Source organism: Vicugna pacos, unplaced genomic scaffold (genome assembly GCF_048564905.1).
Source record: "Vicugna pacos unplaced genomic scaffold, VicPac4 scaffold_103, whole genome shotgun sequence".
In the NCBI taxonomy this organism is placed as follows: Eukaryota; Metazoa; Chordata; class Mammalia; order Artiodactyla; family Camelidae; genus Vicugna; species Vicugna pacos.
The window spans coordinates 3,374,004-3,397,226 of NW_027328783.1; the positions used below are offsets into that span (position 1 = coordinate 3,374,004).

Genomic DNA, 23,223 nt, shown 5'->3' on the forward strand with positions numbered 1-23,223 from the left:
CGCTCACAGTTTGTTGTCTCAAAGATGGACACTAGCTAGAATATCTTTTAAACATATTTGCCAATATGACGAGCAAAATGATTTTCATTATTTTAGTTTGCACTTGATGACCAGTGAGGTTTTGAGCATTTTTCACTCATTAGCCATCTGACTTTTAAAAAGTGAATGATCCCTTTTGTCCTTTGCAAACATTTAAGTGGGGGAGCTTCTTGCTGCTTTGTGACAGCTCAATGTGTATTATGAACATTAACCCCTTGTCTTCATCAACATGTATCAGAGAGCTTTTACTTGTCATTTCTTGCCTTTCATTTTGTTCAGTAGGTTCATTATTGTTGTGGCCCAAAATAATCTTAAGATAGTAAATGTCTTCTTTTTGGGTTTTATTCTTAGAAATGCTTTCTTATAATGGTATAAATTTCTTCTGTAGGTTTTTTTAATCTCTAAGATGGAGATGATAATGGTACTTGTTACAGTGAGGAGAAGCTGAATTGATATGAGCAAAGAGTTGTATTTGCTCTTATTAGTACTTTCTAATATTTACATCATTTTCTGTAATTTTTCTTGTGGTCATTTTGATGGGAATAGAATTTGTTTTTTCCAGGTATTCTCTGATTGTAACAAGACAATTATTAAATTCATACTTTGCTTTTTAATTTGAAATCCCACCTGTAAAAAATACTTATGTATACTAGAGTCTCTTTTTGAGCTCATGATTTATTTCTGTCAATCTTACTTTCTTACTCTAGCACTATATCTTACATATTGTAAAAATTTATTTAATATATTACAGTGCGAATTTTTTGATTCTTTTTTTGATCCCTAAATTTCTTGGCTTGTATTATGACTTTATTATTCCTGAAGAATTCTAATATAATTTTTTCAAGTTAAAAAAAAACAGATAAGTGTTGTCATGGGATTTTTTAGTAATTTTGAATTATCTTTAGGAGAACGTACATCTTTAAAACTGCTTTCCTCTATACAAAAGGTTGATGTCTCTACTTTCACACTTTTACTTTACCCCTCAGTACAGTCCTGTACTTTCTCCATGTACAACATGGGCATTGTTTTTGAGTTTATTCCAGATTATTGTTGAGGTTTTTGTTAATTTTTTAAGTGAGAAATTTTTGCTATTATATTTTTTAACTGTTAAAACTGACACCTAGGAAGGCAGATTCGGTTTGTAAATACTCACTTTGTAACTTCTCATTTAAAATTGTAAGTATTAAGTACTTGTTACGGAATCCTTTCTTTTCTGTTTTTAAAAATTTGTTTCCAAGATTCTCAAAATGGTCATAGCTAAGTAGTATAGGTGGGGAGACAGATGGAGAGAGGTAGTGTGGCTCATGTACAAACTGTGAGCACTTTCATGGCTGCCTTTATGCTGGAAAAGCTGATAAACAGTCCAGCTTAAACCAGGGTGGCTTTGTATGCACTTGAAATCCAGCTTTCCTGCCTGTATGGTGAAGCCTGGTGGGCGTGGCAGGTAGATGATCAAGGTCGAATGGAGGTTATTGGCTGCACAGAGCACTGTGTCTGAGAATTGGAGACCATCGCCATGGGAAATGCTTGGTGCCAGGAACAATGCAGAGGAGCTGGGGAACCTTGTGTTAAGGATTTTCCAGCCCTGGGAGTGGGAATATCAGACTCTGCATTCAGATCTGAGTTTGAATTCATCCTCTTTAGTTTACTTGTCCTCTGACTTTTGTAAAGCTATATACCCTCTTTCACTTCCTGTTTTCTTGTCTCTCAAATTAGGAGAATTACATCCTGCTGCTAGAGTGTTTGATCAGGTTAAATAATTTGTGTCTATAAGATGTCACATACAGTCACAAGATCAGTGAGAAATGGGCTGTCGCCTGTTCTTCTGCAGCTCAGTGCTTGACAAGACATGGGGGAAAGCCAGTCCCTAATTTGTGTGTGATGCAAGTAGGAACAAAATTAATGTCTTGCCTTTCCCTAGCAGTATTCTTACAGCTTTGCTTCATTTACTTCTTTCCTCCTTTCCTTTCCCCTTTCCCATCCTCCACCAAAAGAGCCTCTCAGAAAAATAGATTCAAATTACTTTAAAGGTTGGCTCATCCTCATGAAATGATAGTATCATAAAAAAAACTGTGCAAATCCCAGAATATATTTTATATGATTTACACACACACATGTGCGTGCAAACACACACACACACAAAATCAGTCTACCTCCCACTTACAGAGGGAGAAGGTCCACTTTTTCTGAGTTTTCATTCACAGAGAGTGAGAACAATGTCTCTTACACAGACTTTCACCAGGCTTCGTGCATGGTGTTTTTAATTGAATTTCTGTTTGTGGCCATAGATATAGTCTCCTAATAGAAGAGAGAAAGTGGAGACATAGACATTCCGCTGAGATATTGGTGTCATCATATTTTAGTTGTAAAGGACTTAAGACAGCATAGAGTCGCAACATTTTATGGGTGAGAATCCATGATGTTGTAACTTAGACAAGAACCTGGGTCTTCTGCCATCTTGTCCACGCGGGTGAAGAGGCAACTGGGCAGGGGATAGTAGGGATCCTTCCTGCTTCACTTCCATGTTCTTGCTAGTTTTCATTTCAGCTGCCTTTAGTTTATGTTCATGAGGCCACTCATGGGAAGGTCACTCTGTCCTGATAGATTGAGTTTCTTATCAGCGAAAAGCTCTGGACCCACTCATATTTCCCAGAGTTTTCTGCTGACCTGCTGACACTTTATATAATTGAGACCTAAGAAACTACTGAATATAAAATCCTTATTGTTATCGTTTCCCCTCGAGTTCCATAGGAATGGGGTGCTGTCTCAGGCTGTCTAAAGCCAGATCTGAACAAAGATAGGGTGATGGGCTGTGCTGCTGGACCTACACAGTCGAAGGGGATTTCCTCCTTAGCTTTATAATCAGGCAGATTAGTTCAAATCTTGCCTTTACCAATTATTATCTTTGTGTCTTGGGGGAGAAACTGTACTTTTTTGTGTCCAAATTTGTTTATCTGTAAATAAGTTCAGTATTTATTTTAAGGTTTCTGTTTTAGAATTGAATGAGCTAATTCATTCATTTATACCTAAAATAGCGATCGCATGGTTCTATGCTGGTGCCTTGGTAGTTGATTACTAAGGGAATCGGCAGTGAGAATGGGGGTGGGGGACCCCTGGATAATAGAGCTTATATTCCAGGATATGCTTGTAAAAGACTGGATGTGCAGTAGATTTTTAGTAAATATCTACTCCTTTCCTAATCTGCATTGATTGTTTATATATCTTTATACAAATATATTAACAATTTTTATTGCAATTTAAATATTTTTGTAGTATTTACATTATGTAGCTATAAAAATACATGAAATAAAATGATTTGACTTTTATTTTCTTTTCAATAAGCAAAACAAAATAAAATAGAAAAGAAAAAAGTCTTGAGGGAGTAGAAATAATTTTATTTCTGTGGAATCAATTCCGTATAATAGGTCTTTGTCATGTTGCTAAACAGCATATAAAATTGATAGGTTGTGACATACTGGAAATGAGGAAACAGTGGAGACATACTACCTCTAATGCAGTCATTTTGTTACCGAGTCCAAACTCGTTCTGCTTGCTGCATGACAGGCCAATAAATGGGGAGATGAAATGTTGGAGTAAGGAATAGTGACTTCATTTGAAAATCTGGCAGACCCAGAAAATGGCATATTGATATCCAGTAGAACTCTCTTCCCCAAAACAGAATTCAGTCTCCTTTTATACTAAAAAGCGGCGGGGATGTGGTTGGTTGTTGCAAACTTCTCGCTGTACGAATTGTTTGTCCTTGGAATCCTTTGTTCCTGCAGCTGTCCATGGTGGGTCAAATTAAGGTGCCCCCGTAAAACCTCCAAATAAAAGAAAGGTTATTATCTATTTTGCAACTTGCCATCTGTACATAAGTGTAGAAGAGCTAATATCCTTAAAGATCAGAGCCCGGAGAATAGGCTGTCCTGGATATTTCAGGCTAAAGGCAACTTTTTTTTACAAAAGGTGCAGAGATAGCAAGTCGGAGCCTAGAAAACAAGGTACAGGTTTAAAGCCAAACGAACACATCTAACATGGAGTCAAATTTGTTCTTTTCTTTTACAATTTCTTTTTCTAACTCATAAATAATTTTAGTAAGAAACATGAGAAATTTTTTTTATTTTTGCTTAATAACGGATTACAACTACACTTTAGTGAGCAGGGATGCTGTGCGTGCCTTGGGGTCACAGCAAACTCTTGTTGGGGGTGGTCGACCCTGTAACATACCTGATGTCCCGTGAGTGTTGGTGAGGGTCCCCCTAACCAGGGGCTCTCTTCAGGAACCACCATATGGGCATTGACCTCTGGAGACCTCTTTTTCAGCTGCAGGAAATTTTTTCAGATTTTGTGATGGAAAAATCTCTCCAGCTGCAGATAATCAGGGAATAAAGGAAGAGGAAAAGAGCTTGAAGTAGAGTAGAAGAGAAGGACAGAATATCAGGGAGCGTGGGGGCTTGGCAGCGGGGCCTCGGGAGAGAGAGGAGCAGAGGTGTGGAGGGTCCCGGCTACGGAACTAGCTCCTGCACCTTTCCCCGCACCCAAGCCACACAGCTTTTAATTGGGCCCAGGACTCCCTCCTGTCTGGATGTCACCCTGGGCAGAACTTTGAGAATCGAAGCTAAGGGGTGGTCAACCCTCACCTAGGGGGTCACTGAGGACTTTGCTCAAGTCCACATTGACTTTTCCAGTCATGTGCCTTCACCTGTTCTTTATCTCAGGATCTGAGAAGCAGGAGCAAGGAACTCATGGAGAGATCCAGGAAGATATCTGACTGTGTTAAGAGACGACCGTCACAGTGACACGTGGAGCGAAGACACTTGCAGTAAAGTAAAATAACTTCACAACTATTGCATCAGAGCTGCAAGTGTGAGAGAACCTAAGCCTGTCTCAGAGTGCAGGGGACAAGAGAAAAGGAATGGTAAAATTACCACTGACATTTGAAATTTTGTTAAAAAGAATGCTACTGTTAATTGTATCACTTGAATGTATGCAGGTGTTTTTCTATGAGCATTCATAGGTTCACAAAACCCCACCAGCCACTCTTGCTCCCATCTGGTGTGGGCTTTCTCAAGCACAGTGCCCTTCCTGCTTGGGTGGGCCACGCTGCTGGTCCTCGCCTGGGGCCGGACTGCTACAGGACACTGAGTCCCCGAGGCACGACCTGGGATACATGACAGGAACATCTCTGCTCTTGGCTGAGGGCCTCCGTTTCACCCTGCTGTGTAAGAATGCCGGTGACTCAGTTAGAAGCATGCATCCAAGCCATCCTTCCGTGTCATCACCATCTAGAAGCGGTGCCTGAATATTCTGAATTTCTGCAGAATGTGGTTTACAATCACCTTGAACAAGTGAGTGTGTGTCCCCTTTCAAGTGGAGGAATTACTGCCGTTTTCCTGGAACTTACTCACCAGTAGTGCATCTGATTTTTCTGTGCTAGGATTCAGTATAGCCTGCTAATAACTCTGCAGTCAGATCTTGAAACCCTGATGAAGAGGATTATTTATTTTCTTTCCTTATATGATAGTATTTTACTTTCAAAATTCTGAGTTTTCTGTTCTTGGAGGAATTTTTTTGGGGTTTGGAGAAACAACTTTGCTCTTACCATCTTTGTGACCTGTTGCTATATGCATCTCACCTGTCTTCTGTCACTTGTGAGGCGGTTCCATTTGTGACCCTGTCCGGGTTATTCATGTTATAAAACATAAAATCTGTAAAAGTACAGAACCTTTTTACTCCGAAGACATTCCACAAATACTCCTTTAATCTGGGTGTGGTTTTAACAAGACACAAACATTAGAACATATACTTGCAGGTTGCCAGTGCAAAATCCCCAAATGAATAGTCTAGCTCAACATCTAAAATCTTTCTTATCTACCTTGGATATGTATGGATAAGTGAAGCAGTTTGCTAAGAACCCAAGACCAGGTTTAGGATACAGGCTGATGTAGCTCAGCGGGTCCTCCCAAGCTGATGCTCTGCCAGAGAGTGGGGTTGAGGGGAGAGGGCGTGCCCTGCCCTCCATGAGCTGACAGTTTCATGGCAAACACCTTCACAAGGTGAAGAAATTGGAGTTTCTTCTATGAACAGTGGGTCTGAAAAGAGCCCAAAAAGCGTGGGAGTGACACAATCCCATTTGTCTCAAGTAGGGGAGAGTGGCTGTGGGGCCACTTGGGAGACTTGTGAGTCCAGGTGGGCAGTGTTGGTGGCTTCCACTTGAGCGGTAGGATAGTGGGTAAAAGCGAACAGATTGAAGGCATGTTTAGATGGTAAAAAGAAAGATTTAAAGCTGTCTGTGAAGGTAGGATGGAGTAAGGCCCAGGTTTCTGGGTGGATTAATGAGTTAAATGATGGTCCTGCTGTGTTCTGAGGAGGGAAAGCTGCAGAGGGATTTCTGGGGGAAAACTGATGAGTTCAGCTGTGGGTAAAGTGAAAGGTTGTTAGATGTGTGGTCTGGGATCTCAGGTGAGAGCCAGTAGTGAGTAGGGAGAGGGGAGAGAGACTTTCAAATAATTTTATCTTGTGAACATACATATAAGGATGAGTAATGACACACTTAACCCCTCTATATTCTGTATTTAAAACCCAGTAACATTTTGCTATATTGGTTGCAGGGGTTCTTAATTTTTTAATACAAATAAAATAAATAGAAACAAAATAGTGGAGTTAATGAATATCTTAGAGTTGATGTGTGTCCTTGTATGTATTTTGATTTCTCATCTTTATAAACATAATCTACAAAAAGTTAACTTGCTTAGAATAAGAGTTAAACACAGGGACATGACACACTCTGTTGGGGGTTGAAGGTGATATCTTTGGCAAATTATATAGCCTCTCTTTGCCTTTGTTGCATCTTCTGTGAATGCCCCCGTGCCCCTCATCACAGCTGATTTCCTAGACTAGAAGTTGGGAGGGAGGCTGCTGAAGGGAGTAAGAGGTGGCAACTGCTAGGAACAAAGAAGACAAAGACAAAAACAGATTAAAGCCGAGAAACTGAGTCCTAATACCCTCAAAGGAAAAATAATCCCGCAGTGTTTTGAGCCACTTATCGTAAGGGAAACAAAATCACGTGGATCCAAATCTCTTGAGCATATGTATATTGTGGGTGGGAGGGTATCATCAGAAAAGGGTTGAGAAGAGCCTTTTTGGTTTCCCTTAACGTTTTCAGTAAGAATGGGGTGCAGAAGCAAAAACCACCCGCTACACAGTAGAAGGTGTTGTTTTGTGTGAAACTGACCAAAGTTTGGAAAACAGTCATCAGTGGTGCTGGGAAATGAAGAGGCTTCTGGATTGGGTGGGGCACTTGCTGTGACTTCCAGGTGACCTGCTGGCTGGGGTCTGTGAGGTGGGCAGTAGGTTTGCAGTGTGACCTGGGCATAATCCCTGGCTCTGAGGCTGCTGGTCTGACTAGCAGACCTGGGCAGATGCAGTCCTATTGGGGCATCTCGCGATGTGGCCTGGGACACCTGCCATGCTGAGGGCGAGAGGAGGGATCCCCTAAGGGGGTGTCCCTGTGAAGAGTAGAAACGTCCTCCTGCAGGGGAGGAAGAGCCTCTGAGCAGCGGGCCGGATGCACAGGCAAGAGCAGCCTGAGCATGGAGATTTCAGGGACCTGGAAGTCATAAAGTGGCCCGAACAGCCTTGTTCCTGAGAAACTGGAGGGAAAAGATGCTGCAAATGCAGGCTAATTTCAGACCCTGTGGTGGGTCATGAGTGATAGGAAAGAACTGGTCAGGCAGGCACGAAAGAACCCTGTGGTTGTCCCAGTTGGGGCGTCACACCAGAGGGAGGAGCAGAGTTATAGACTTTGTCATTTTTTATCTGTGTGACTTTGAACAATAACACCCCACCTCTCTCTATATATATCTTCATCTGTAAAGTGACAGAGTGACAACTCGTGTCATCAGAAGGCTTAGTTTAGCTCTGATCCTCATTGTCCAGTCCTGTCAGTGCTGCCCTGCAAGGTTCTGCAGTGGGTGCTCTTACCCTGAGATGGGAGGGCGTAGAAGGGCATTGTAGCACCCGAGGGCAGGAAGGGGTTGCTTTAAAAGCAGACATGTAGCCTCCTGCAGCTGCAGACCTACAGGCAGTTTGGTTTATGGTCGTGGAGAGGACTTTGGAGGTCTTAGCATCGTCTTAAGACTTGTTTTCCCTTGGGGACCTGATTTGCCTTTGCAGATTAATGTTGAAGATTTGGGCTTCTGGCAAAGCTGTTTTCAGAGGTGGGTATATATGTAACATATAGTATAAAATGAAAGGTTTTATTTAATATTTGGGACTTTGTAGCTGTAGGGAACAGCTCTGTTGGCCTGGTTTCCACGGAGGACACTAGCAGTAGTCAGAGCGTGCGGGAGGGCAGGCAGCCTGCAGTGCTGCTGCGGGGGTTCTCCCCAGCAGGACGCTCTGCTGAGTTGACTCTTCTCTGAGTTTGGTTGCCAGAGGAGCAGACAGCAAAGTAATGAGTTCTGGTGGGATTGTATAATGACAGGAAGAAAGAGGGAGCCGTAGTTCTTAGGGACTACTACACTCTTTTGGTTCCTGATCCAGTGTGTCCCATTACACAATTGATGAGTTGTGTCTATTCTGGGACTTGATTGAAATAAACGTGCAGCCTGAATATTAAGAGTTATGTTTTATTTGTCAGAAGGACTCGAGCCAGGATGACCGCCTCTCAGAACACTCTGAGGGACTGCTCGCAAGAGTAGGGGAGAAGCTAGGATTATATAGGAGCTTTACAACAAAGACCAGGTAGTCAGAACAATAAAACATTGCTTGTTATCTAAAGAAAGCCAGGTATCTCACATTCAAGAATTTAGTGCTTTTCAATATATGGGAGGAAGCCAACATTTGGGCTGACTGAATATATACTTTAGACAAGCACCTAGCTATCTAGGGCCAGTAATCTGTCCTTTCTTATTCTGAGTCTGCTCAGAGGGCACCATTGTGAATGGCTGCAGGCCTGTCTTCACTGGGGGGTGGCGGCAGCCGCTGATGACTTGTTTTCAGCATTCTTTGTTTAGTGACATGGTTGCAATATTTTCATTCAATTTGTAGTGTTTTCATTCACAGAAAATTATGGTATTACCCTGATTATGGATAATCTGGAAGCTTGGAATGGAACCGAGATGGAATTACTGCAGGTAACTTCTACTTTAATAAGCCATGTGTAAACATGAACACGGAGGAAGCATACAAAAGGATTCGGTGGTGAATGGGAAGGGTTTCTGCACGTTACAGGAGAAGGCAAGGCAGAATTCTTCTTCTTTGTGGGCAGGTATGTGAGTCCAACTTTCCTTTCTGAAGTGCTTTCTGAGAACTGTTTATGGTAATGAACCAACATTGACAAACGGTGACACACATTGCATTTAAGAGCTGGCTGGCTTCAACTTGGGTATTGGACAGGTGGAATTCATAGGCAGTGGTCAGGTGGATGGGACAGAGATGGAGCCCAGGCCTGGGCCCATATTCAGGTTGAAATCGCCATTTACTCACTATAGCGCCTTGGACTTGAATGTAACCTCTCTTAAACTGATGGTGAGTCTGTGAAATGGGCATGATAATATTCGTTACTTCCTGGGCTTGTTGTAAGTTCTGAAGATTATTATAGCACACATGAAGCACTTAACACACTGACACTTAGCCGTGTACACTTTGTTCGACCACCACGCTTGGTGTGTGTCAGAGCCTTAAAGGCAGCATGTGTCTGTTTAGGATGCACTGGTAGCCCCTTGGCTACTTTGTGAATTTGGTGATTTCCTTTAATACTTGTAACTCTGTGTGCCATGGGCAGTTATTTTTATGGACAGATGAGGAATCTCAGGGTAAAAAAGACTGTGTAATTTGCCCAAAGTCAGACCATAATTTTGTGTGCAGGGGCCTCGGTTCAGCATGGGCTCCTGGGCCTTCTGCTCTCTCCGTTCAGCACCAGAGCCAGATGTGGGCTCGGCTGTTTCCCAGCCCAGAATATCCGGCAGGCCACAAGACACACCTGGTCCTGTGCTGCTTGAGCAAAATCTCCGGAGGAGAGGCAGTTACAAAAGGGATAAACATAAAAACAGACGACAGCAAATTGTGATCAGCTCTGAGAAGGAAAGGAACACGTCTGGCCGTGCAGAGCTGGGAGCTTTCCCGTCGGGGCTGCTCTGGGGGCGCTCATCTCAGCTAAACAAGCTGTGCTGCTGCACCAAGGCAGGAAGGCAGGGCGCGTGTGGCCAGGTAGACAGGGCCTCGTTGATCGTACTCATTCCCTATTAAGTGGCAGGTGTCACAGGCACTTAACTAATAAACAGATGTTGGCCAGAATCATCACGCATTTTGCTTGGTAGTTTTATTGGCGCCAACTTTGAGAGGAGGTCATTGAAGCTGGGGAGTTTGCTGCATGCCCGTGATTACCATGGAAATACCCCCACTGGTCTTTCAACCTAGACTGGTGTGGCTGTCATGTCCCAGCCCTGTGAATGGCATCGTGCAGCTTCTCCCAAGTGGCCCAAATGACTGACATTGATATGCTTAATTCGTAGGAAATGGTATGTGGCAATAAGAGAAAAAGGTAGTAAGAAATTGGAAAACTAGAAAATAACCAATTCTTCCCCTGCTGGGGGACCGTACCCTGTGTCTCTCACCCCACTCACTGCCTGTCACCTCCTCCCTGCCGACTCCGTGTTCAGAAGCCACTCTGAGCCTTTGAAGAACATTTTGCCTCATGACACTGTTGACTAGGACCTGCGACCTCTCTGTCCCTGGTTAACTCTCTCTTCAAAGCCATTTAAATTTCTTGCAGGCTCCTCCACTCAAATGTAAGAATAGCCCCTTTAAACTTCTTGATGCAGCTCCTTAATGAAGATCTTGGGAAGGAAACCTAGCCAAAACCTGGGAGGTATTCACAGAGTGAATGTAACCTGAGCATTTTTTGACGTTCAGAATCAGATCGGTGGGAGACACAGGAAGGCCTTTTTAAGTTAGAAAGTGGAAAGAGAAAGGACTCAGGATGTTTGAGACTGAAACATCTCGGTCCCAGCCAGCAAGGCACCTGCGTTCAGGATGGTGTGTGGGGAGTGCAGAGTTCTCAAAAAGAAAGAAGTGGTGGGATGGCAGGGAGGACATTTAGGTACTTAACTGGGGAAGGAAAAAGTTGGCTGAACAATTCATGGTTGAACAAGAGGATTGTGACATGATGTGCTTGTATTTTGGAGAGAAGGGTTTTGTGGAGCCAGGCCTAAGGAGAAATCTCTCTGACTGGGGAGTCAGCACAACAAAAAAACACAGAGAACCAGGCAGACCCCATGGCCCCTGATGGGGGAGAGGCTGCCCACCAATTGGAGACCTGGAGGCTGCTTCTGTCCCTTAGCTGGGGTCTCAGACCTCACTTCACATCCCAGTCCTGTTGATACAAGAGAAAATATGTGGGGCATGAGAAGGGCTGTGTCCCAGGCTTCCGTTGAGCCCCTGGGATGTGCCCCACCAGATTTTGTTCCTTGGCTTCATGCAGTAAAGAATTCAAGAACAAGCCAGTGTTGAGTAAAGGTAGATTTATTCAGAGAGATACATTGACAGGCATGAGAAACGTCACGAAGTATGGGGGTTTGATGCTCAGATTAAAAGTAGGCACACACTCCACAGAAATAGTGTGGGCCTTCTCCGAAGAGGTAGAGAGAGGGGTTCCTGGGATGTGGCTCTGTGTTGCTCCTTTTCTTGGGCTTCGTGGTTTCATATGCTAATAAGTAGAAGGACCAGCCTTAGGGCAAGGGGCTGGGATTCCAGGGAGTTGGCCATTTTCCACCCTTTGACCTTTTGTGGCTAGCCTTGTGACTGCCATGGTGCCTGGGGCCGTGTTATTCACCATGTTACTATTACAATGGGTGTATAATGAAGCTCAGGATCTACTAGAAGTTAAATCTCTTCATCCTGAGCCTCAAGACCTATTGGGGGTTGAATTCTTCACCATTTTGATGTTAATTGCTGTGGTCTTTCTTGAATGGCTTGCTCTGCCCCCTTCCATCCTGTCTCACTGTGATGACACAGAGAGAGCAAAGGCCGGGCCCTGCGTGTGTTCCTGCATTTAACAGCGGGAGATGTGGGGTGGGCTGAGGATGACTCTGAGTGGTGAGAAATATGTTTCAGATTTTCCCACATGAGACATGGGGACCTGCCAGCAGCCATCGCAGATTTATCTCACGGGCATTATCGCTTGTGTTGTTACGGAAACAACAGGCCAGCCAAGAAATAAGCAGCACTCAGAGGGTGGGAGTACTGAGATTTATTATGCCAGCGGGCTCAGAGGGGCTTCTGTTCCCAAGCCCTGAGCACATCCAAGACGTGCACATGAGGTTTTATAGGGTTAATTACAAGTATGGGGCTTTTAGCCAATAAGGCTCAAACAACAAAAAGCAAGGAATCAGTACACTGAAGCTTATCAATTTGGAACAGATCACGTTACTGACAATTGTTGACCTTGGATTTACGAGTTAGCTTGTTAGCCCAGTAAACTGACACTGAACTTCAGATTTACGAGTTAGCCCAGCAAAACTTAGATCAGTAAACCGACACTTATCCCACTTAGATTTGTAACTTAGCTTGTTAGCCCAGCTGGGGTTTTTGTTCACAGTGTCACTCATCTTTTCTATTTTCCTTTTATTTTTAAAGTATTTAATCCAAATTTAATATCAGGATTTTTTTGGAAAGAAATTTCTCTTTTTCTTTTCTTTGGGGCTCTTTTGGGGGGTAGGAAATTAGGTATATTTATCTGTTAGTGGAGGCCCTGGGGCTTGAACCCAGGACCCTGTGCACACTAAGCACACGCTCTACCACCTGCCCCATCATCTTTTTCTTTTTGCTTTAGCTGCCAAGAATCTTACAGCTGAATTTCTAGTCGGCCTTTAACACTTGCCCTGACTTCATGGAATCCATTTTTATGAGTTTACCTCCCCCTGGTTTCATTTAAGTATTGAATCTCCATTTTCTCTTCACTCTCAGTTTTGCCTTTTTGTTGTTATGGTTGTTAAGCTGTGTTTAAAAAATTGTTTAATTTCTCTTTTAGCAGGAGGCTGAAGTAAATAAATATGTAAACAAACATCACACTTAAATGCTTTTATATATTCTAAGCTGTTTAGTAGTTAATTAAAAACCAAATTGAATATTAAAGGGATAACATTTTTAAATTATTTTTTAATTTTTTATAAAGACATAGCTGATTTAAAATATATGTTTCAGGTGTACAATAGATGCTCCATTTATAGTTACTGTAAAACATTGTCTGTATTCCCTGTGTTGTAAGATACATCCCTCTAGATTGTTTACATTACATGTTGCAGTTTGTATAAGAAATTTGGGTAACGCCGAGTCTGGGACGTGGCTGTGGCTGACCCAGGTTCACGCAAACCCTGCCTGTCAAAGCTCAGGCCTTCACTCCTGTCTGCAGGGGAGCGAGTGGAGGCAGCTCTCATCAGCGCTGGCACCACACTCTGAGTGGCAATGACAGCAGTGACTGTGTGTGGACGTGAAAATTGTTGTTCCAAGAGTTTTACATGCTTTTCTGCATTTAATAATTAAAGCCCTCCTGTGAGGAAGGGTTTTAAGTTTTTAATGAATAATACATTTTATTTTGATATTGATAGACTTCAAAACTCCGGAAAATTTACAGGAGTAGTACAATAAATGCTTAGATACAGTTCACCTTAAAGGGCACTATTTGCCCTTTTGTGACGGGCTTATTTTAGCATAAATTTTCAAAGTTCATTCATATTGTAGCCTGAATCATTACATTATTCTTTTTGTTTGATAATATCCTTTTCCTTTTTTTTCGTTTTTGGTCTATTTAAAAATATTTTCATTGAAGTCTAGTCAGTTTATAGTGTTGCGTCAGTTTCTTGTGTACAGCACAAATCTTCAGTTAAATAGGAACATACCTGCATTCATTTTCATATTCTTTTTAAACATAAGTTACTATAAGTTATTAAATATATTCTCCTGTGCTATACAGTATATACTTGCTGTTTATTGTATACATACTCAGCATCTGCAAATCTTGAACTCCCAATTTATTCATTCCACACCCTCTCCCCTCTGGTAACCATAGTTTGGTTTCTATGTCTCTGTGTCTGTTTCTGTTCTGTAGATAAGTTTATCTTTTTGTTCCTTTGTTTTTGTTTTTTTTTTTTGTTTGTTTTAGATTCCACATGTGAGCGATCTCATATGGTATTTTTCTTTCTCTTTCTGGCTTATTTCACTTAGAATGTCATTCTCCTGGTCCCTTCATATTGCTGCAAATGGCATTATTTTATTATTATTTTATTGCTGAATAGTAGTCTATTGGACATATATACTACAACCTCTTTATCCAGTCGTCTGTCAGTGGACATTTAGGTTGTTTCCATGTCTTGATATTGTAAATAATGCTGCTGTGAACATTGGGGTGAAAGTGTCTTTTTGAATTACGTTTCCTTTCGGATATATGCCCTGGAGTGGGATTGCTGTGTCATCTGGGCCCCCAAGGTTTTGTCTTTTGAGGAACCTCTATACAGTTTTCCACAATGGCTCCACCAAACTGCATTCCCACCACAGTGTAGGAGTGTTCCCAATTCTCCACAGCCTCTCCAGCATTTAGTGTCTATGAACTTCTGAATGATGGCTATTCTGACTGGTGAAAGGTGATACTTGTTTGCAGTTTTGATTTGCATTTCTCTGATAATGTTATTGAGCATTTTTTCATGTGCCTATTGGCCATTTGTATGTCTTCATTGGAGAAATGTTTCTTTAGGTCTTCTGCCCATTTTTGGATTGAATTGTTTGTTTTTCTTTTTTATCAAGTGTAAAAGCTGTTTACATATTCTGGGAATTAAGCCCTTGTCACTTTCATTTAATGCAACTATTTTCTCCCACTCCATAGGTTGTCTTTTTGCTTTAATTTTTGTTTTCTTTTCTGTGCAAAAGCTTGTAAGTTTAATTAGAACCCACTTGTATATTTTTGCTTGTATTTCTATTGCTTGAGTAGACTGCTCTTGGAAAATATTGTTGAGATATATGTCAGATGTTTTGCCTATGTCTTCTTCTAAGAGGTTTATAGTGTCTTGTCTACAGTTTTAAGTCTTTAAGCCATTTTGAATTCATTTTTTTGTATGTTGTGAGGGGGTAGTCTAACTTCATTGATTTACATGCAGCTGTGCAGTTTTCCCTGCACCATTTGCTGAAGAGGCTGTCTTTGCTCAATTGTATGTTCTCACCTCCTTTGTCAAAGATTCAATTACCAAAAGTTTGTGGGACTATTCTTGGTAATTTTGTTTATCCATTCATTGATGGATGGATATTTTTAGTGACTTTTAGCTACTCTGAATGATACTGCTATGAATATTGATGTGCAAGTTTTTGTGAGAATACATTTCCATTCTGTTGGCTGTACAGTTGGCCCACCATATCTGTAGTTTCCACTTCATGGATCCAGATGGCTGATTGCAAAGGGACTTGATCATCCTTGGATTATGGTATCCAGGGTGGGGGGTTCCTGAAACCAACCCCCCGAGGACACTGAAGGATGACTCTACATGTAGGAGTGGAATTGCTCAGCCACATAACTCTAACCTTTTGAGGAAACATCGGGCTCTTCCAAAGAAGCTGCACCATTGCCCCTTTCCAACGGCTGCATATTGAGGGTATCCATTTCTCTGCCTCCTGACTGACACTTGTTATTGTCCATGTTTTGATTATAACCATCCTAGTGAGTTTAAAATGAGATCTCATTTTGATTTTGATTTCGCTAGTGATGCTGACCATCTTTTCAGATGCTTATTGGCCAATTGTGTATCTATTTAAATCCTTGGCAAATTAAAAAATTGGGTCGATTTTCTTTGTATTTTTCAGTTGTAAGCATTTGTTTTATATCCTGGATACTAGTCTCTTATTAGATATATGCTTTGCAAGATTTTTCTCCTATTCTGCAGATTGTCATTTCACTTTAATTTTTTTAAACATTAAAACAATTTCTTTATAGGGGAGGTAATTAGATTTATTCATTTTGTTTTTCTTCCTTAGCACGCATTCTATCATTTGAGCTACCCCTTTCCCCTTTCATTTCACACTCTTGATGTTGTCCTTTGTAACAAATGATTTTAATTTGATGAAGTCCATTTTATCTATTTTGTTTTATCACTTGTGCTCTTGGTATTGTATCTAGGAAGCCATAGCCTATCCTATGACCACAAAGATTCATACTATGTCTTCTTTTAGAAAGTTCATATATTTAGTTTTTACGTTTCTGTCTGTGATCCATTTTGAATTAATATTTGTTATATAAAATACGGGGTCCAGATTCCAGATTCATTCTTTTGCCTTCAGATACCCAGGTGTCTCTGCTCCATTTGTTGGATAGACTATACTTTCAATGGAGTGTTGTTGGCACATTTCTGGAAAACTGACTGTAAATGTAAGTTTCCCCCCAGCATTTTTTATTGTGTCTCATAGATTTCTGCATCCAAACTTATGACAGAAGCATAATGACTTGAGTGCTATAGATTTGCTGTAACCTTTGAGTGAGTCCTCCAAATTTGCTCTTCTTTTTCAAGATTGTTTTGGCTGACCTGGGTCCCTTGCTTTCAATATGAATTTTGGGATCAGTTTTTCAATTTTTGCAAAGAAGTCAGCTGGAATTTTGATAGGGATTCCATTAAATATGTAGATTACTTTGGGAAGTCTTAACATTTTTAACAATATTTTCTACCATTGCATGATCATGGGATGCCTTCCATATATGAAGATATTTTAAATTTTTTTTGGTGATACTTCAAAATATTCAATGTACAAATCTTGTAAACTTTTGTTAAATGTATCTCTCATTTTATTTTTTATGCAGTTGTAAATGGAACGGCTTAGCTTCATAAGGGTGGGACTATATATATCAATTTATTTATTTCTAGGATTCCTACATAGCAAATACACTAGGTTTATATTTGCTACATTGATCTATCCACAATTCTTCCCACCCCCGTGTCATAAGAAACCAAGACCCAGCTTAAGCCATCTGAACACCTATGTGGAAGTGAGAAATGAGACCTTTGGGTGGGGTTTGTGTAGATGATACTGAGATCTTATTCAGGATGGCTTCATCTTAATTTCTTTTAAACAATCCTTTCAGAGTACATAGTCAGATTCATTAGGAAAATGCTGTTTTGATGTGCGGAGGAGGTAAGACTATAATTTTCAAGTAATTTCTAGTGAGAGTGTTGTACTTGAAACATAATTTGCATCAATCTTTGAAGATTTATGTTTCAGGAGCTTTGAGTAAATAATACCTGTCTTTATTCAATAACTACAACTAAATGCTCAAGCAACATATAAGAGTTTGAGCAAACTGCTCCCGCCCCGTAGTGCTGGTTGGTTGCAGCTGTAACTGGAGTCAGCGCTTACCTCGCCCAGTACACTTGTGCTGATCTGCTCAAAACAGTTCGTCCAACAGTTTGTCGGTAGTCTTTTAGACAAAGCCATAAAGCATTGATTTAAGGTTGCTGGAATGTAATCTATTCTTATTAATATTAAGTAAGCACATATTGAGTACTTACTGTATGTTGGGAATTGTCCCTCAGCCTCACATGAATATTACTTCTAATAAAACCTCTCATATTTCCCTGTTATTTGCACTTTACAGATAAGGAGACTGAGGATTAGGTCTTCTCTCTTTTGGGGGGAGCTCATTATCAATGATGGGAAGTTGTAAGGAAAAAGATATTGATTCATCCAGAGAAAATATTTTTCTGAGATTCAGTATTGAAGAAGGTAACCACTGAAGAGGGTGATCATTGTTTGAGTGAGACGAGCCCCGGGTTGTACGGTGTCAGCATCCCTGTCCTGGACGCTGCACGTGTAGAGCTGCGTGGTGGGTGAGGCGGCACGGCCGCGCAGGGAAAGCGGATGCCGGGCCGTTGGGCTGTGCTCAGGCCCAGTGGGGCTTTCTCCTAAGAGCAGTGGACCGTCATTGACAGATTTTAAGTAGGCTAGTGCGATGCTCTCGTAGATCACTTTTGTCTTGTAGAATGCTTAGAAACATTTAGAAGGCTCGGCAGGAGGTGATGTGTTGAGTCAGAGTAGGGTGGCTGCGAGGTGTAGCAGTGTTCAATTTTCAAGTGATTTTCAGTCCCAGGTTTGTGGCTCAGTAGCCGTGTCACTTTGGATGACACACCCAAGGAAGTGAAACAATTTATCTAATCAATAGAAGCAGTGATGTACTGAACTCCCAGGACTGCTGTGTAGATCCAGTGAGATAACGTGTGCACAGTGTGCAGCATGGTCCCCAGCACAGAGTCAGTGCTGAGGGAGTGCCAGTGAGTACCTGGTAGGACAGGTGTGGGTGGTGGATCTCGTTGACTGAGGAAATTTGCCCCTGAAGGAGGGGTCTTGTCACATCTGTGAGTGATTGGCCTGAGCTGGGAGAGGCAGGGAGACCTTGCCCCCGACCAAGGGCCCTGGGCAGGATGGCTATGGGAGGAACACCGTGAAGTTAGCTCTTTGCAGGTGGAGTTGGAGGTGCCCTTGAGACATCTAAGTGCAGTGTCACAATCACAGAAGTGGTCTGGTCCCGGGCTGTGCATTTTCCTGCTGAGATATTGATCTCTGAACACGAAGACATACTTTACAGGACAAGTGAATAGTAGTATCATCTCTCATCAAAGCTCACATCTCTTTATTCATCACTCACTTTGCTAATTGGGTACTTACAGAACACACTTCACTGTCCTCCCCTGGGCTCAGGCTCCACAGAAAAGAGCTGGTGAGTCTCCCTCTTTTCCAGAAGAAGACACACTTAGCTGGTAGACCTCTATACCTCGCCAGACTTAGAATTTTATGTTGTTGATTTAATTCTATTTTCTGTTGGTCATCTCCTGACAGGAGAGACGTTTTACCTCATGGTCAGGTTTCAATTAGCTGTTACTGAGAATTGCTGGTCTGATCCATAGTGTATTTATTCTATTAACTTTGTAGAGTACTTATCATTTTTCTGTCTTTGCTCTTTAATTTTGTTTGCCCCTTCAATTTTCTATCTTATTTGGGACCTTATTTTATTTTTTAATTAAAAAATGTCTATTAGCAGTTAACAAAACAAAAGCAAAGAAAAAATGCACATGATAGCTAAATTTAGAAAATATCTTGTGTGTTTTCTGTCTCAGCAATGGAGGGTTCTAGAAACTCGTGAAAAGCTTCATTACATAAGTTCCTTTAAATTCTGATTAAGAAATAAAACCTTCCTTCCTCATCTTTCAAGCTGCACAGCTAATTGTCAAGAAAGTGAGGGGAAATTCTCAGAAGCCAAGACAAACCAGAAAGCAGGGATTCTGGGAGATACGTGAGCCTTAGAAGCCCTGGGGTGCCGGTTGGCTCCTGAACTGAGTTTCAGTTGTCCTGGCAGGAGGGCAGGAGGTGAGCCTGTGGCCTCTCACACTGGGAGTTGGATGGCTGTTCTTATATAAGGCCAAGCACATCCTGAGAATCCTGCTTTATAAAAGGTTGAATTAGAAAGAAAAGAATAAAAGCATTCCTCAAGGCAAGGAAGTAAGGAAAGTAAAATTTTTTGGAAGCGGGAAAAAATAACATATCCAAAGTAAGGATTTAGTTTAAAGCTGTTCTGGCATGAGAGTGACCACAAACCCATGGCAGAAAATCACAGCTCCTCCCGGAAAGAGAAGGTGTGTTTTGAATGAATCAGTGGACAGCCATTCTGAAAAAGGCCTCCAGAGTCTTCTGGATCAAGATACTGGACTCAAACACCTCCCTTCCATGGTCTCATTTAAATAACCAGAAAGGTTTTAAAGGAAAGAAGCCATAATCATAGTTCTATTTATTGACATTACTTTATGCTAGGAATTCAAAGGTGACTATGGAGTTGTCTCCTCTTTTATGGACCTTACTTTCTATTTGACATAGTTGGGGAACTTGGTGGAGGGTGGTGTTAGTATGTTGCAATTAACCAGGAGAGGAGTTTAAGAAAGCAGTGAAGGGTTGGTGACATTTTTCGCTGAGGACAGTCCTGTTCAGTTGGCTTGTAATTACAGGCTCGTTGAGTTGTCACTGGAGGGAATTAATCTTAAGGAATTTGGACCTAACTCAGGCCTCTTCAGAATGGACACGTGAACCTGGAGAAAGACAGTCAAATCTGTGCAGACATTGAAGTTCACTTCAACATGTGGTATCCATGAGCCAAAGATAGGACTAGTAGGCAGCACTTCTTGAGGACAGAGGAGTGGTTTTTAAGGTTCTTCAAGAATGAATCCCAAGGTACCGGGATGGCCAGTTGTCAAACTGTGACTTTGCTCTTTGGACGGTGTATCCACCAAGGGTATTGGCCGTTTATAAGTTTCCATTTCTCCTTAATACATGTCAGGTTATGAGGACGTGGGCATAAACGTTTCACACCTTGTCAAGGTGACTTTGGGTACCTGCCTAGAATCATGGGCACAGTTGCGGCTGCGTCATACATCTTGCCGCACATCCCGCTCCCCGGCTCCGTGATCACGGCAGAGTGGTTCCTTATTGAGCTGTCCATCTCCTCTGTGACATCGTAACCAAACAAAAGATTGGAGAGTATTAGCTTGGCTTTTTTCTTTTCTAACATTCCCTTCAAATTATGATGACTGATAGTGGACCCAGTTACGTTTGCAGATGATTTACAAGTAGGGCTGTCAGTACAAACCTTGTAATCCCTGCTGTGTGATCTAGAGAAGAAAGTTACACTCTTTCCAAATTGTTTTGATGCACTTATGTGGGAAAATGATGTATGTTTGAATATGTATTTCCTCTCTTAATCATCATGGCTAGAGATGAATATTTGTAGACATGGAATGAGTACTCTGTATTTGAACTGTATGGTCCCCTAAATTCTCCCCAGCTTTTTAAAGTCATCACTGGAGTGCTACCTCCAGAGTGCCGCAAAGCATCCAACACTGCCTGCTCTTCGGACACTGTAAGTTTCCAAGTTGGAGAAGGCTGCTGGCTGGTGAGGCATTCTCTCGCACATCTCTGGTTGGGTGATGTGAGCTGAGAACACAAGAATTGGCAGACAGTAACTAACCACGATCACGTCCATTTCTGGAACACTCATGGAGGATTTTACACCTATGCTAGTGGAATACGTTATTTCATTTAGTTTTCCCAAAAATCATAATTAGATTTTATCACCTGTATTAAAAAGGAAACTGTCAAAGCGAGTGACGTGCAGACTTTGGACTGGAACACGGGTCTTTCTGATCCCTGTCTCTGTTCCCTCCCCGGCCTATCCTTGCAAATGACCAGGAGACTCTTCCTCAGTCTTGAGTTTCCCTCTGATGTTACCGCTCTCTTTGTTTCTAAGAGAGGAAAACAAGTCTAAACTTACTTTCCAGTTGGAAATGGAATGGAGAATTAACGTTGGAAGCCGGGAGAATCTGTCCTGTGATGAAGTGGTCTCCGAGCCACTTCCACTGGGATGTCACATCACTGTCTGGGCCCCTTGCTCAGCCTGTGCACAGGTGACAGCGCAGTTGTGCCGAGCAGTCCTCCCGGACAGGGCAGTGGGTTGGAAATGAGTTTGGGGATTTGGTTTCATTACACAAGTTCCTGAGGGCCTTGACCTGGCACTTCGAGTGGGAGCATTCCCTGTCCCACAGACTGTGCTCTGGGCCCGTGCAGACCTGACGTGGCCTCAGCCTGAGTCTCAGGGCCCGTGGTGATGAGGAGCATTTTAGCCCAGGGTCTGCCGGAGGCTCTGAGACTACTGGGCTGTGGGACTTTGTCCAGGATGATAATAATTCCTCCCCGAGTTTCAGATTTCCTTGCCTGTGAGCCGGGGTAGTAGTTGTTTCTGAGATGATTGTAATGATTCAGTAATGGGCGCAGCGTGTGCTGACAGGTAGCTGGGTGCTTTAGGAGCAGAAGTCGCAGTCACTCTGTCAGCCTCTCCCTGTGCGCTCTGTGCTTTGAGAAGTTGTGTGTTTGGTGAAAGTCCCGCCCAGACCCTAGGGTCTAGATGAACTGTTGTTCCTTTACTTTCCCTTCCTTTTCCTCTTTCCCTTCTCTGTGTCCCATGTTTAGGTAGCAGATTCCTCTATTTCAGGGAATACGGGCTTTTCTAGTAAAGGGACAGGTGGAATGTGGAGAGGTGGGGCCCAGAGGGGGTCTGGAGTGTCTGCACAGTGCTGCTTCCCTGCGTTTCTGCATCCGGTCCCATCAGTGCACTAAGTCAGCCTTCCTCTTCCTTCCTGTGTCATCGGGTCTCTGTTTTAAGGGAAAACCATTTTTATGGGTCTTTTTTCACTTACGTGTTTCATTCAGATGCTTGTTGCTTTTCTCCCTGTGCTTCAGCGTTCTGAGGAGAAAATTCAGCCGTGCAGCATCCTCTCCGAGCTCTACGAGTTGATCGGCTTCCACTGCAAGTCCACCTTCTTCAAGCGGGTGGCCCCCGTGCGGCACGCGGCCCCCGGCATCCCGGAGCCTGGCGGGAAGGCCTGCTCCCGACTCCTCCTGCAGACGCTTCCTGGCTACAGTCTGTCACTGGACTTGCAGGACTTCAGCAAATGTGTTGGAACTAAAACATTGCTTCAGCCCCATTAACCATGCCTGGTTTGGGCCCTGCTGTCCTGCCTCATCAGGGTGAATCTTGATTCATTTAGAACAGGGCTCAGCAGACTTTTCCTTTCAAGGGCTTGGGGGTAAATATTTCAGGGTCTGAAAACCTCCTGATCTCTGGTGCAGCTGCTCAGCTCTACTGTTTAGATGCCAGAACAGCCAGATAGTCCACACACCCATAGAGCTTTATTAACAGCGGTGGCTGGGGCTGGATTGGGTGTATGAACTGCAGTTTGCCCCCACAGCCTCCTCAATATTGACACCTGCACCAGAGTGTACATTTGTGACAATGGGTGAACCTACACTGACATGTCATCATCACCCATAGCCCATAGTTGACACTAGGATTTACACATTGTGTTGTGCACTCTGTGGGTTTGGACAGATGTACAATGACATGTATCCACCATCACAGCATCATACAGAGTCGTCTGTCTTAGTGACCTTAAAATGCTCCGTGCTGCACCTCATTCATTGCTCTTTCCCCTCTAGCCTCTGGCAGCCACTGATCTTTCAGTCTCTGTGTTTTTCCCTTTCCCAGAACACCATACAGTTGGAATCAGACAGTTGCTGAAACTTCCCAGATTGGCTTCTTTCACTTGGTAATAT

The 23,223-nt window shown here is 42.5% G+C and overlaps 1 protein-coding gene across 2 annotated transcripts in view; it reads left to right on the forward strand.

Annotated features, from left to right (window-relative positions):
* Positions 1-22,877, forward strand: part of LOC140694722 (trafficking protein particle complex subunit 9-like) — a 103,754-nt gene extending 80,877 nt beyond the window's left edge. Inside the window, exons 1-3 of one of the 2 annotated variants that reach the window (XM_072957834.1) lie at positions 5,271-5,387; positions 9,106-9,176; positions 22,351-22,877. In XM_072957834.1, the coding sequence (XP_072813935.1) occupies positions 9,129-9,176; positions 22,351-22,599 (297 nt within the window). In that variant the 5' untranslated portion in view covers positions 5,271-5,387; positions 9,106-9,128 and the 3' untranslated portion in view covers positions 22,600-22,877. Of the gene's footprint in view, positions 1-5,270; positions 5,388-9,105; positions 9,177-22,350 lie in introns of those variants that run through there. The other variant, XM_072957833.1, reaches the window with a different exon arrangement.
* Positions 22,878-23,223: the final 346 nt, after the last annotated feature.